Here is a 12,568-nt window from a genome sequence, read left to right as displayed (position 1 = left end):
GTTAGTCAGAGATGTAGCTTCGTCTCTGCAGTCTGCTGTCCCTGAATGTTTCATGAGACTTTGTCTTGTGCTGCGGTTGTGTGCAGGTTAACTTTGCCCTCTTGTGACATGATCAATCATCCAAGGAAGATGTTGTGTGTCCCAGTTTAGTTCCTGCCTCCCACAGACGGCTGGAGAGGAAGACAGAGATCCCAGACGGGAACAGGCGCTGAAACACCGAGGTGTCGATGTGGAAGCAGAAACAGAGACGATGGCTTTAACTTGTCCTGTTGGTGGAGAAGCTGCTGAATCTGTAACCAAATAAACCTCATCTGAGTGTTTAACACCTCGGTCTGCTTTCAGAGTCGCTGCTGCTGCTGCAAAGAAAAGATCTGAAATATTCATCGAGCGTCTTTAACCACTCGGGCCTTCTGCCTGATGGAAATATGGCCGCTGCTGCTCCTGTGCAGGCGCTGACCTCCTTTCAGGATGACGCTCTGTTAAAACCTGCTCTTCTTTTTCTTTCAGCATCAAATTATTTCATGGGAAAGTTTCTCTCTTCCAGTGAGTTTCCTCCTGAAATGCTGGCCCTGCAGTTCGGATCGATGGCACACGGATTGATCTCCGTTTGTGTCTCTTGGTGTTGTGTGGCTCTGCAGCAGGACTCGCTCCTCTCCCTGTGTGCAGCCAGCCTGCTCCCGTCGGGCTGTCAGAGCGCGTTAGCTCCACCTCAACAACCACCAAGGTAAAACACCCGGCTGCGCAGCAGGAGAGCTCGATGAATAATGAACAGCGGCTTCATTTGGGCTCCTGTCGGCCTCCGCTACGGAGCAAACGTGGAGTTTAAGGAGAAACGACACGAGGAGTCGAGCTTAGCCGTAAAATGTCCACGTCTGTGCAGAAATACCCCGACATGTAATGTGTTTGTTTAAAAGCCTCCAGCCTGAGGGGCTCTGGCACAGAAACGTCCAGACGAGAAACAAAACCTGGAACACGAACGGCTGAAGGTGAGGAAGAAACATCCAGGCTGATTCTGTCTGAAAAACCAGAGTAAAGGAGTTTATTAGCACTGCGAAACAAAACTGTTACCATTTATAAACATCAGAAAATGAAAGGAAAAGGTCAAAGGTCATTCAGTCTAAAGCAGTTTATATATTCAGCTGAGAAAAGCGATTATAAAAACAAACTTTCTAAAACTTACTTTGATTCCAGCTCCTCTTCCAAAACATGCAAGTTATGTTTCTTCTAATCATTTTCACAACTTTCAGGTGACTTTCCCATATTTTCTAGAAATATAATTATATTTCTAGCTTCCTTGAAGTTTCTGTCTAGTTTTCTTAAACTTAAAGTTTATTTTTCCTGAACTTACATGTTCTTTTTAACATACAACACTTTCTTTGCAGATTAAATTGTACTTCCAAGTACTTAGTGAAATACTAAAATGAGATGAAAATAAACTTCCAGACTGTTTCAAAATACTTTCATAAATAATTTAAAGGTTTCATTTACTTAGTGAATCCTTCACATTATTTTATCTGCTGACCTTTGATAAACTTATCTGTTGCTCTTATATTTCACTGTTTTCTGAAACTTTTAGTTAATTTTGTTTTAATTCAACCATTCCTCCTGAATCTTATGGCTTCAGATGGACGCCAGCAGATATTTGTGCTGTCTGCTATTTTATGGATAAACTGAAAACTTTCAGCTTCAGAAACCTGTTTAATATGAAGTTTAGCATCTTTATTTTGAATATTACGACTTTATTCTCATAAATAAGAATAAATAAGTCTGGCCCCAACAGTTTTTCTCCTGTAATGAAAGAAATCATCGTTTTTGTTTTTCACTGAGGTTGAAATGTGTTTTAAGATCTGGAACAGCCTGCAGGGAGCCGACAGTCTGGACTCTGATCGGGTCGGTTGGTGGATCTGATCTGATCCATTCGGCTCCTTAACTCCATCTGAGATCCATCAGCTCCACTTTCAGTGTTTCCACAAAACCTGCTGCAGCTGGGCTCAACATGCAGCGTCTGAAAGGTCGCAGAGGACCTGTGTGTGTGTGTGTGTGTGTGTGTGTGTGTGTGTGTGTGTGTGTGTGTGCGTGTGTGTGTGTGTGTGTGTACGTGTGCAGCTGCGGCGCTCTGCCTTCGCCTCTGCTGACCTTTACTGGGCGTCGCTGCTGGACCTGCCGCCTCAGCGTGGCGCTCAGGTCGCATCACGGATCGCATGTTTGACTGACAGCTTACACACGCACACACACACACACACACACACACACACACACACACACACACACACACACGCCTCTGTGTTGATGATCACAGTCAGCTCTGGATCAGAACCGGTTGCAGTTTGTGCAGCGGGGCCAACAGGTGCTGAAACATGCGGCTGTAATGCGGCTCTGTGTTTGTTGTGCCGACTCAACATGATGAGGCTGAATTATTCACAGGTTCTCCTGGAAGCTGCAGAAGCTCCGGCTGACATAAAAGCTCTGGCGTCTCAGGGGCCGATCTCATGCTTGGCTGCAGAAAACTCAGAGTTTGTGTTCAGGAGAATGTGTGTGTGTGTGTGTGTGTGTGTGTGTGTGTGTGTGTGTGTGTGTGTGTGTGTGTGTGTGTGTGTGTGTGTGGTGTGTGTGTGTGTGTGGGTGTGTGTGTGTGTGTGTGTGTGTCGTCTGCAGTGGAAAGCAGAAACACAACCTTGACCTAGTTAACAAACCTGAGGAGAAAAGAAGAGGAAGAAGGAAGCTGGTTTGGAGGTCACGACCTCCTGCTGCTGGTCTGATGGATCCACACTGACACACAGACCACTGGAGACTCGGTGTGTGTCTCAAACACACACACACACACACACTTCATCAACCAGTTTCTTTATCAACTCACCTCACACTGGAGCCTGTGGAAGGGCTTCAGGATTAAACCAGTAATCTTTCTTTCGCTCATCTGTCATTTTCTTCCAGTCCTTCCAGTTTGGCTCCAGACTTCCTGCTGGTTGATGATGGTCGGACCTGAAGTGAGTTAAAATGGGAGGAAACCAGAAGATCCCAGTGGAGCTGGTGATGATGAAGATGATGGAGTGATGATGGTTATTCTGATAAATGGGTTCACACCCACTCAGGGGTCTGGTAACGTGTGAGCTACTGGGAACCAGTTCATGATGGTTTCTCTGTGTGGATAATGAGGTTTTATTTAGACCAGGTTTTATTTTCTAGAGTCCAACTCTTAGTTTTTATTTACACTATTTTCTAGATCTGAATTTATTTATTTTAAAAGGTTTTTTATTTTCTGCAGGAACTTTTATTTTATTTTCTTATGTTGATTTTAATTCATTCAGGAAATTCAAATATTCCAGGATTTTATTTATGAACTTTTGTTTTCTAAAACGAAATCAAAATTATTCAAACACCTTTTAATATTCTTGGTAGAAGTGAAATCAGGTGTTTTTAGAGTGTTTCTGAAATCTGGGCCTTTATTTGATTCTAGCAAACAGCTACATCTTTAGGACTTTACAGTAATAATAAGCCAATGTGTGTGTGTGTGTGTTTTCTGACGGGTCTCAGTCCTGACTGAGGACTGATGGCGGCAGGGACAATCTGTCCCCCCGCTCCGCCTCGGCTGCCAGGACGGATCCACAGTTGGGTGTGAACGGCCATCACTGCTGCCGTCTCCCACTTTCACACGAGCTGTATGAGTTTTCACACACTGCTGGTCAGCAGCGGCTCCGTCAGCAGCGGGTCCATCAGCAGCGGCTCCGTCAGCAGACTGCAGCTGATTTGGGAGGACAGATGTTGGAGGTCTGGTTGAGGTAAATGAGGTTTGACTCATCAGATAAACTCATTTAGAAATAAATCTGTGTTGTTCTGGATGCTGACACATCCTGTAGATTTGGAAAAGATTTGCTTATTTTGACTTGGTTTGAAGAAGTTTCCTCTTGTTTTGTGGCGGCCTCTGTCGCCCTCTTCTGGTCACAACTGCAAACTGCAGTTTGAATTCAGCACCTTTAAACATGGCGACCTGACCCTGGTTTTCATTTCACTGATTTTCAGGCACGTGCAGAGGGGGGGGCTAAAGGGGCTTGAGCACCTGCCCCTTTTGCTCCATGACCCCAAGTGCCCTTTTGCTCTTTTTTTTTTCTTACACATGTACTTCAATTATTACTATATTACTATTATTATTACTATTATTATTATTACTTTGCAAAAAAAAAAAAGAAAAAAACACAATAAGCCCTCCGGTCACATTGTTACCTTTGACCTTTTGCCCGTGACGTACGACGCACTTGCCTCTCGCGCGGTGAGATGAGGCGGCTAACTGCTAGCGAACGTTCCAGATCACAAAACAGTTTTTGGTGAACTGAAAAAAATATTTTTGGTGAAAAAACTGGAGTCGGCTTGCTACTGTCAGATAACGGAAAACGTTAAATGTTGTATCGTTTCTCCTTCAGCACGGAGTCGCGGTTTAAGCAGAAATGAAATATAACAAGAGGAAAATATAAGTCTCTAAGTCCGCCTTTCTCTGAATATCTACTGGAGGAGGCAGCCGGTGAGGAAAAGCTGGTCTAATCTATCGATCCAGTATTTTTATCATCAGATATTACGCTGTTGTTGTGCTATGAGCTAGCTGCTAGCTAATGACTTTGCTAGCAAAGCAAGATAACTAAATTGTTAATAACAGTAGTCATTCTTCAGTATTACTTATGCAATAGGGGCACATCGCCCGTCCAAAACCAGAATCATCTCCATCATGGATATATGTCTGATTTTCTCATTTTATTTGGTGAATGATGTACATTCATTATTCTAGCATTTAGGTAAATATATATTGAAGGAGAATTTAAATAAAAGTCCAACAAGGATATTCATTTAGAATGAAAAATAACTCATCCTGAACTACCATAATAGATATAATGTATGTAATAATCAAACTGCTTCTGTCCAATAAAAGCATGTCATTAATAAAGGGGCAAACATAAACTTTTATTTGCACACATCAGAAATCTTTGGTTCTGATTTTAGGCTCATGTGAGAATCGCAAGAAAAACTTTGAATAACAAGCAAAGATTTCTGACATGCGCAAATAAGTTTGTTTTGCAAATAATTTTTTTTTTTCATGAGATAAAAATTTGTGATTTCAGTTTAAAAAATGTTACAATTCAAAATGTCTTGATCACAATTTTATATTATTTAATTGAGGTTAGTATTTTAATTGAATAATTGTGAAACAAATTGAACTCCATAGAAGAGGTCTCATTTTCTCTGAACTTAATATTGTTATGCTATGGACTGAAAAACATATTGGTTTAAACATAAGGCTAAATAATTGGTAGTGTGGTTTATTATAGTGTTCTGATCATAATTCTTTGTTTTGCTTTTTTCAGTTCAAAGACGCCACGTAAAGAGAGACGTCAGAAACAAAAAAGAAAGGCAGTGGATTGTTGACCAACTAGGTCGACTGTACCAATCATTCACAATGAGGTTATTAACATTTTTTAAGACATGACCAACAGAAAACTGTTGCTATGAACAAAAGAGAACAAAAATAGCAAAAAATGCTTAAAAGTTTGAAATGTGTTTTAAACAGTTAAAAGGCAAGAGACTGAAATAAACAAGACTTCACTCAACACAGAGAAGATGAGACAAAGGAAAAAAAGAAGAGGAAAGATTGAAGAAAATGTACATAGGTACTTACAAAATACACTAAAACACAAATAGAGTAGTCTTTTCTCATAGTGACACGCATTAATTAAATTTTTGCTTTTATTTTTTTTTTCTACAGTTCCATGTTAAAGTTTGATGCAGCTGTTTTTCTGAATGGACCGTCTTCATCTCCACTGCAAGTACAGCAACCGAAGCAGATGTTCTTAGATTCTATGTCTCACAATTTTGTAATTTATCATTGTTAATTAAACTCAGAAAGCTGTGACTTTGTTAATATTCTGTCCTAAAATGCGATTAGATGTGCCCTTTTTTTGAGCACCTGCCCCTTTAGTGGTCTCTGCAGGCCCTGGAAACAATGAAGCTGTGATAAAGATTTGCGTTGCTCTTAAAGCAGAGCACAGTACATGCTGCCATCTGGTGGTTGCACAAGGTAACCACAGTATTAATTAAACCTTTTTCAGGAGATCAACCTGATCCCACATTGAATCTATGAAAAAGTTCAAACTATGTTAACATAATAAAGAGAGGAAATCTCATAAAAGTTGTTTTTGTTGAGTTCTCCATGAGAGTGCAGTAAATGAAGCACAGGGGGGGAAAAAAAGATTATTAATAACTTTATTGAATCACCATATTCCAGGAACCAGCATTTTAACATAATTATTAAATGACATGATAAATAAATAAGATACAGCACATCTATCTGAGGTCCGGTTTGTATCTTGTGGTAAAAGAAAATTGCACAGTAAAATTATTCAAAAATTTTAAAAAAGACTGTAGAGTCTGAATAAATAAAGCATCCCAGCAATAATATTCCCTGATTTGAAAACCGCAACATCTTTCCAAAATTCTTTAGATTCAGTGTTGACCTGAAATTAGTACATAAATTATGTCATCAAATTGCACATCATCAGAATAAAGTGAAAATAAATTACCACATGATGTAAAACCTCATTAACCTTTTCAATTTGTAAAATAAAGTAAACAACTCACTCGCTTATGTGTACAAAACTTACATTTTAAGATAAACATGTCAAAAACTTTCTTTTCAGATATAAGAATTTTAAAAAATTGCATTTAAATTAGTGTTTTGATGGAACATCCATCTGTAAACTGGCTTAGTGTCAGAAGCCACAATGTCCATCTTATGGTCCAGACAGGGACTTCCTGTTGGTTGACAGCTGCGTCAAGACATTACAAACTTCCTGTTGTCCTTAAAAGGAGTTTTGTTGATGATGTTGTTGCTGAAGAGTCTAGAAACAAAGCAAAGCAGGGAATAGATGTGATTCTTTCAGAAACACCAAGGATAAACTCCTCTGATGAACGTTTGCTCACCTCACAGAACCAACGAGGGGGTTGATGGAGACCAGGCGGAGCAACCAATCAGTGGAGAGATCGGTGATCTGATTGTGACCCAGACTGGAACACAAATGCAACACTCCACATTATGTGGGGTTCTACTGGGAACATGTTGAAATTAGGTGAGATCAATCCCTACATCCTGGTATTCAAAAAGGAAATTCAGCTGCATTATCCACTAAAAAGCCTTACAGATTAAAGAAGCATTTGAAATTTTAGAGGAGTTGTGGACATTAAATTAATCGGTACAATAGTCTCAGTTTAAAGTTTGTAAATTTATGGGAATTTTAAAAAGCCCAAAGTTATTAAAACAACATCCGTGTGACACTAAAACCTACTTGCATCAGTGTCCAGATCTAGTTGTAATGGAGGGAAAGCGGACGTTTAACGACTGTGCTTTGTGAAACTTCACTGACTGATGGTCACTCGATCTGGCTGAGTCATGGAAGAAAGAGGATGGTCATAGTTTACCCCTAAGAACCAAAACACGTCTTCTCCAGAAATCCAGCTAAATAGTCAGTGAAAATCCTGAATTGGTCAGTTATTAAATTTGGCTGAAATATTGTATTACTGGGTCATCTGCTCCACTTTGACTGGATTAAAACCAAGGGAATGTTTGTGTTGGGCTCCCCAGATGAAACAGTCTGCATAACTTACTCCAGGATGTGGACTTTGTGCAGATGTGCGCTGAGTTGCAGCAGTAGCTGGTCTGTCAGCTGGCAGTGACTGAGGTCCAGCTCTCTTACGTCTTCACAGTAGTCCAGCAGCAGAGCCACAGCTCCACAGAGCCTCTGATCCAGTGGACAGTGACTCAGGTCCACTTCTCCTCCCAGGGCTCTGCACAGGGACGCCGCCCGTCTCGCCGTGTCCCTCTGATTGTTCACGGCCAGCAGAGACAGAAGCTGGACCAGGACCGTTTTACTGACTCTAAACAGGAACAGCAGAGCAAACCACATCGACGTCAACGTCTACAAACTTCTCACTGCTTCGGCTTCCTCGGCTCTATCGCCCACCTGAGTCGGACTCTGTCCAGGACAGGAAACAGCAGGTCCAGCCCGCTGTCCTCCACCTCACAGTCTCTCAGGTCCAGCTGTGTGTCCCCGCCGCTGCTGAGACTCAGGACGGTGGAGACGGCCCTGCAGTCGGCGGCCGTCAACCTCAGAGGCTCCGTCTGATCCTCCTCCTCTGGTAGCTCCACGCAGGAGGAGCAGGAAAGATCCAACCTGTGCTTTAGAGTCCTCAGCAGGCCTGATGCTGCCACCTGGAGGCTGTCAGAGGCAGCGCAGCAGTGGAGGAACCTCAGCAGGACATTCCTGTCCACACTGGTGGAAACACAGAACAAAGAAAACCAGCCAGGTGATGAACAGGAAATGTTTCATCGTAGGAAGGAGGCCTGAGGACAGGATCTGATATCTGACCTGAGATAAAAACTGTGTGCAGCGTATAAAGGATGGACTGGATTCCCTCTGCTGGGATGGAGCTCCACACCAGCTTCAGTCTCAGTTTCCTGTCGCTGTATCTGAGGATGTACAGCAGAGCGTCACAGTCCCTTGAGTCCAGCTCAGTGCAGTTCAGGTTGATCACATGATCCAGTGACCTCAGCAACCAGGGTATCGTGTTACTGGGGTGAGTCCTGAAGATCTCCCTGATGGACGTCCTGACAAAACTCGGACTGGGCCTGGAAGCAGAGAGAGGATTCACCACAACGCCGTTAGTTCCAGGAACCACAAGCTGCTGATGGAATATCAGAGCAACTATTGATTAGAAAACTAAACCTCCACCTTAGAATCAGCAGCCTGTGCAGGAAGAGCAGCAGCTGAGCAGCTCTCTCCTCTAAGAATTGGTTCTTCCTCAGGTTCACGGTGATGATCTGGGCTGTCGGCTGCTGCAGCAGGAAGTGAAGAAGCTCCCAGCTCAACCGGCAGGAGCTCAGGTCTCCGCCGACCTTGTTCAAGAGGGAGAATGTCCTGTCTTGGTCCTGGACCTCGTGGAGGACACCCAGAAGCTGCTGGAGTTTCTCTTCCCTCAGTCTGCAGAGATCACAGGTTCAACTCTGACTGTGGTTCTGATCCGTTTACTTTCTGACAGACATGATGAAGACGTTCACCTGAGTCTGAGAGGAGCATCGTGAAGCAGCAGGCTGAACAGGCTCTGAGCGGGGAGTCCGGACTCGGTCAGGTCCAACCGTCCCACCGTCCAGAACCTCAGCAGAGACGCCAAACTGCTGCCCACCTTCAACAAGACTCTCTGTGGCTGAGCTTTGGTGGAAACCACAGAAAGCTCTTCCAGGACCAGAGGAGAGGTCACTCTGCCTCTTCTCACCCACTGAGACAGGAACAGGACCAGACTGTTGGAGAGTCTGGATCAGAGACAAGATCAGAGACGACGGACATCAAGAACTGATGGTTCAACAGCAGATAAGTGATGAGAAAGAGACTTTGTTCTTCAATTTCCTGCCTCAGACTGTGGAGCTGTGTGGTAGATCTAAAGAGGAGAGCAGCTCCTCTGGCGGACATCCGGCTGTCTGTGAAGATCAGATCCACTTTAGATGCACAGAGAGGGAGAACTTTTCCCACAGACCCGCAGGTTTTATCATTCAACTCTCCTATTAGAAAAAGTTTGAAGTTCAGAAGCTGCAGGAGAGAAACCAGCTGCTGGATTTCCTCTCTGTATCTCACAGATAGAGACGAACAAACACTCTGGAAAAACCTTGGTATACACCTGAAACAGAGAAACCATGGAAAGATAAGAAAAACAAAACTTTGTGTTATTCTAGGATAAATCCTGGAGTAATAGGCCAGAGCGCTCTCACCAGAATCTACCGGTGCCACCGCATCATGTTATAATGAAGCAATAACAGATAATAACTGACTTCAAAATGTAATAACACATTTTGTAATAATCAACACAAAAATCCTTTCAACATCCAGTAACAGATCTTTTTTTTTAAACTGTTTTCCTCATTGATACGTTTAAATAAATTATAAATATAAATACTCTGTCTGTTTGCTCCTGGAATGTGAGTTTCTTAAAATAATGTTCTGCTGGAAGCGACAAGCAGATACCAGATGGTCTGCAGCAAGAATGATAACTGGCCTGGCAGAATAAACAACAAATAATTAAGGGTCAAAGTTTATGAACCAGAAACACAGGAACTGTACATGAGACCACGGATGCACAAGACACCTCATTGTTCTGTGGATTCATCAGTTCCTGCATTTTTTCAAAATAAGGAAGTGAACAAGAACTCTGAACCTTGCACTCTACATTACGGCAGCCTGAAGGTGCAACATGCCTGTGACTCAAGAGAACAGAAGAACCAGCAACGCTATGAGATTAACCGAATAGGTTATGTAACTAGGACCGCCCTAAGGAAATAAAAAGAGGGTGAGGCAGAGCGTGCTTCAGAACGGGTAGAAAATGTAACTGGAGCAAGTTTCTGTCCTTTCTCCTTGCACAAGTAAATCTAAAACTCATTTGTCTCTTTTCAAACAGGAAGATAAGAGGTATACCAAGCATACCTAAGCATGTTTGAGGATGATTAGGTATTAATGTAGATGAACCTGACATTAATTTGGTCCTTTGAGCCGGATCCCAAGACACCGAAAGATTCTAGCTGGCCAGGCTAGAATAGGAGTTTGGCTCCCTGACTTATTTCAGAGTCGGGGAGCTTATTAATCTGAACTCAACGAAGTGGAAGAAAAAATTAGTCTGGACATATCTAGAGGAGTCCAGGGCTCATTTCATAAAATTTGGTTAATTATAAAAAGCAACTGAAATCTGACGATGTGATATGAAACATTGCAATGAAGTTGGTATTAGGCTCTAACAAGTACTTGGAAAAATGAAAACAGTTTGAAGTGACTGTACCTGAGCTGTGAGATAAAAGGCAGACATTTTAGGAAACTCCTCACTTCACTCTCTTCATGTGGGCAGTCTGTCACCATTACTGGTTGGAATTCCATCACTTTCAGGAGGATGGAGGTCTTTCTCTCTGAGAGCTTTATGATCCAGACTTCAGGAGCTGATTGGAAAACTGACTGTAATGATGGAAGGAGACTCAGACCTGATTTAGTCTCTCTGTCCTTCAGCTGGGAGTACAGATCTAGCAGGAAGTCACTCTGATATTTTATGTGTCCATATTTAAAATTAGCCATGTATCTGTCATTAAAAGGAAATGTTTTATATCTGCAGACTGATGTTAACGTTTCCAGCATCTTCTCTCCTGTCTGCTGTTCTCTCTCTGCTGCTGCACAGAACAGATTCACTAAGAACCTGGTTTGTTCATGAAGATCTGAGCTCCAAGGATCAAACCTGTAACAACAAGTAGACATGAGGTTGACTTCATGTAGGAAGAACTTCCTTTATTAACCTTTTTAATCAGGTTGCAAAGGAGAATTTATGCACACGACCAATTAAATGAGAATGCAGTGTACAGTATTCATATAATTAAATATAATGTCTGTACCTGAGCTGTGAGATAAAAGGCAGACACTGCAGGAAACTCCTCACTTCACTCTCTCCATGTGAGCAGTCTGTCAGCTCCACTGGTTTCTTCTCTGGTTGGAGTTTCAGCACTTCCAGGAGGATGGAGGTCTTTCTCTCTGAGAGCTTTATGGTCCAGACTTCAGGAGCTGATTGGAAAACTGACTGTAATGATGGAAGGAGACTCAGACCTGATTTAGTCTCTCTGTCCTTCAGCTGGGAGAAAAGATCCAACAGGAAGTCAACCTGATCTTTACCACCGTAACATAAGGGGAATGTTTTATATCTGCAGACTGATGTTAACGTTTCCAGCATCTTCTCTCCTGTCTGCTGTTCTCTCTCTGCTGCTGCACAGAACAGATTCACTAAGAACCTGGTTTGGTCATCAGGATCTGAGATCTCAGGAACAAACCTGGAAAAATAAGATAACATTTACCAGACACTGTTGATTGGCTAACTTGTAAATTTATGTTGTATTTGTGATGAAATAACTGAACTCTCATGATTCATATTTCTATTAAGTCCTGGTGTTAATTTTTCACATGTTCATCTCAAACCATCAAATTTTCAATCTTTTTTGGCACAGAAATTTGTTGTGAACAATGTTTTCTTCTGAAATTTACTTTTAACATAATTAAGATATGACTGCTTGTGAATGAAGTTTGAATTTTATACCAAACAAATCTTAGAGTTTGACAGAAAATACTGCCATGAATATGCTGTGTATGCAGGTTAAAGTGTTGTTGTCAGAACTACAATTAAATCAGTGTGAAATAAAGTGACTGTACCCGAGCTCTGAGATAAAAGGCAGACACTGCAGGAAACTCCTCACTTCACTCTCTCCATGTGAGCAGTCTGTCAGCATCACTGCTACCTTCTCTGGTTGGAGTTTCAGCACTTCCAGGAGGATGGAGGTCTTTCTCTCTGAGAGCTTTATGATCCACTTTAGGAGCTGATTGGAAAACTGACTGTAATGATGGAAGGAGACTCAGACCTGATTTAGTCTCTCTGTCCTTCAGCTGGGAGAAAAGATCCAACAGGAAGTCAAGGCGATCTTTGGTGGCATCACCATCATTCTCCGTTTTTTCTTCTTGAA

General features: G+C 42.2%; 1 protein-coding gene across 1 annotated transcript; it reads right to left on the bottom strand.

Moving 5' to 3' along the window:
- Positions 1-6,232: 6,232 nt before the first annotated feature.
- Positions 6,233-12,359, bottom strand: LOC129353467 (uncharacterized). The gene is made up of 11 exons (XM_055022815.1): positions 12,261-12,359; positions 11,456-11,884; positions 10,858-11,301; positions 9,445-9,708; positions 9,095-9,346; positions 8,769-9,017; positions 8,381-8,665; positions 8,001-8,309; positions 7,645-7,914; positions 6,964-7,047; positions 6,233-6,881 (listed from the first exon to the last, which is right to left on the bottom strand). Exons 1-11 carry the CDS (start codon positions 12,335-12,337, stop codon positions 6,815-6,817), a joined length of 2,730 nt encoding a protein of 909 aa, XP_054878790.1. The 5' UTR covers positions 12,338-12,359; the 3' UTR covers positions 6,233-6,814.
- Between the last annotated feature and the right edge of the window lie 209 nt (positions 12,360-12,568).

This window comes from Poeciliopsis prolifica, unplaced genomic scaffold (assembly GCF_027474105.1).
Source record: "Poeciliopsis prolifica strain line A6 unplaced genomic scaffold, Auburn_PproV2 SCAFFOLD091, whole genome shotgun sequence".
Taxonomy (NCBI): domain Eukaryota; kingdom Metazoa; phylum Chordata; class Actinopteri; order Cyprinodontiformes; family Poeciliidae; genus Poeciliopsis; species Poeciliopsis prolifica.
This window is presented reverse-complemented; position numbering and strand designations above follow the sequence as displayed.

Coding starts and splice junctions, on each gene's coding strand:
- LOC129353467 (XM_055022815.1), bottom strand. CDS start 12,337: ATGCTGACAGACTGCTCACATGGAGAGAGTGAAGTGAGGAGTTTCCTG. Junction 11,302..11,455: donor CCTTTTATCTCACAGCTCAG/GTACAGACATTA, acceptor TTGTTGTTACAG/GTTTGATCCTTGGAGCTCAG. Junction 9,018..9,094: donor GATGCTCCTCTCAGACTCAG/GTGAACGTCTTC, acceptor TGATCTCTGCAG/ACTGAGGGAAGAGAAACTCC.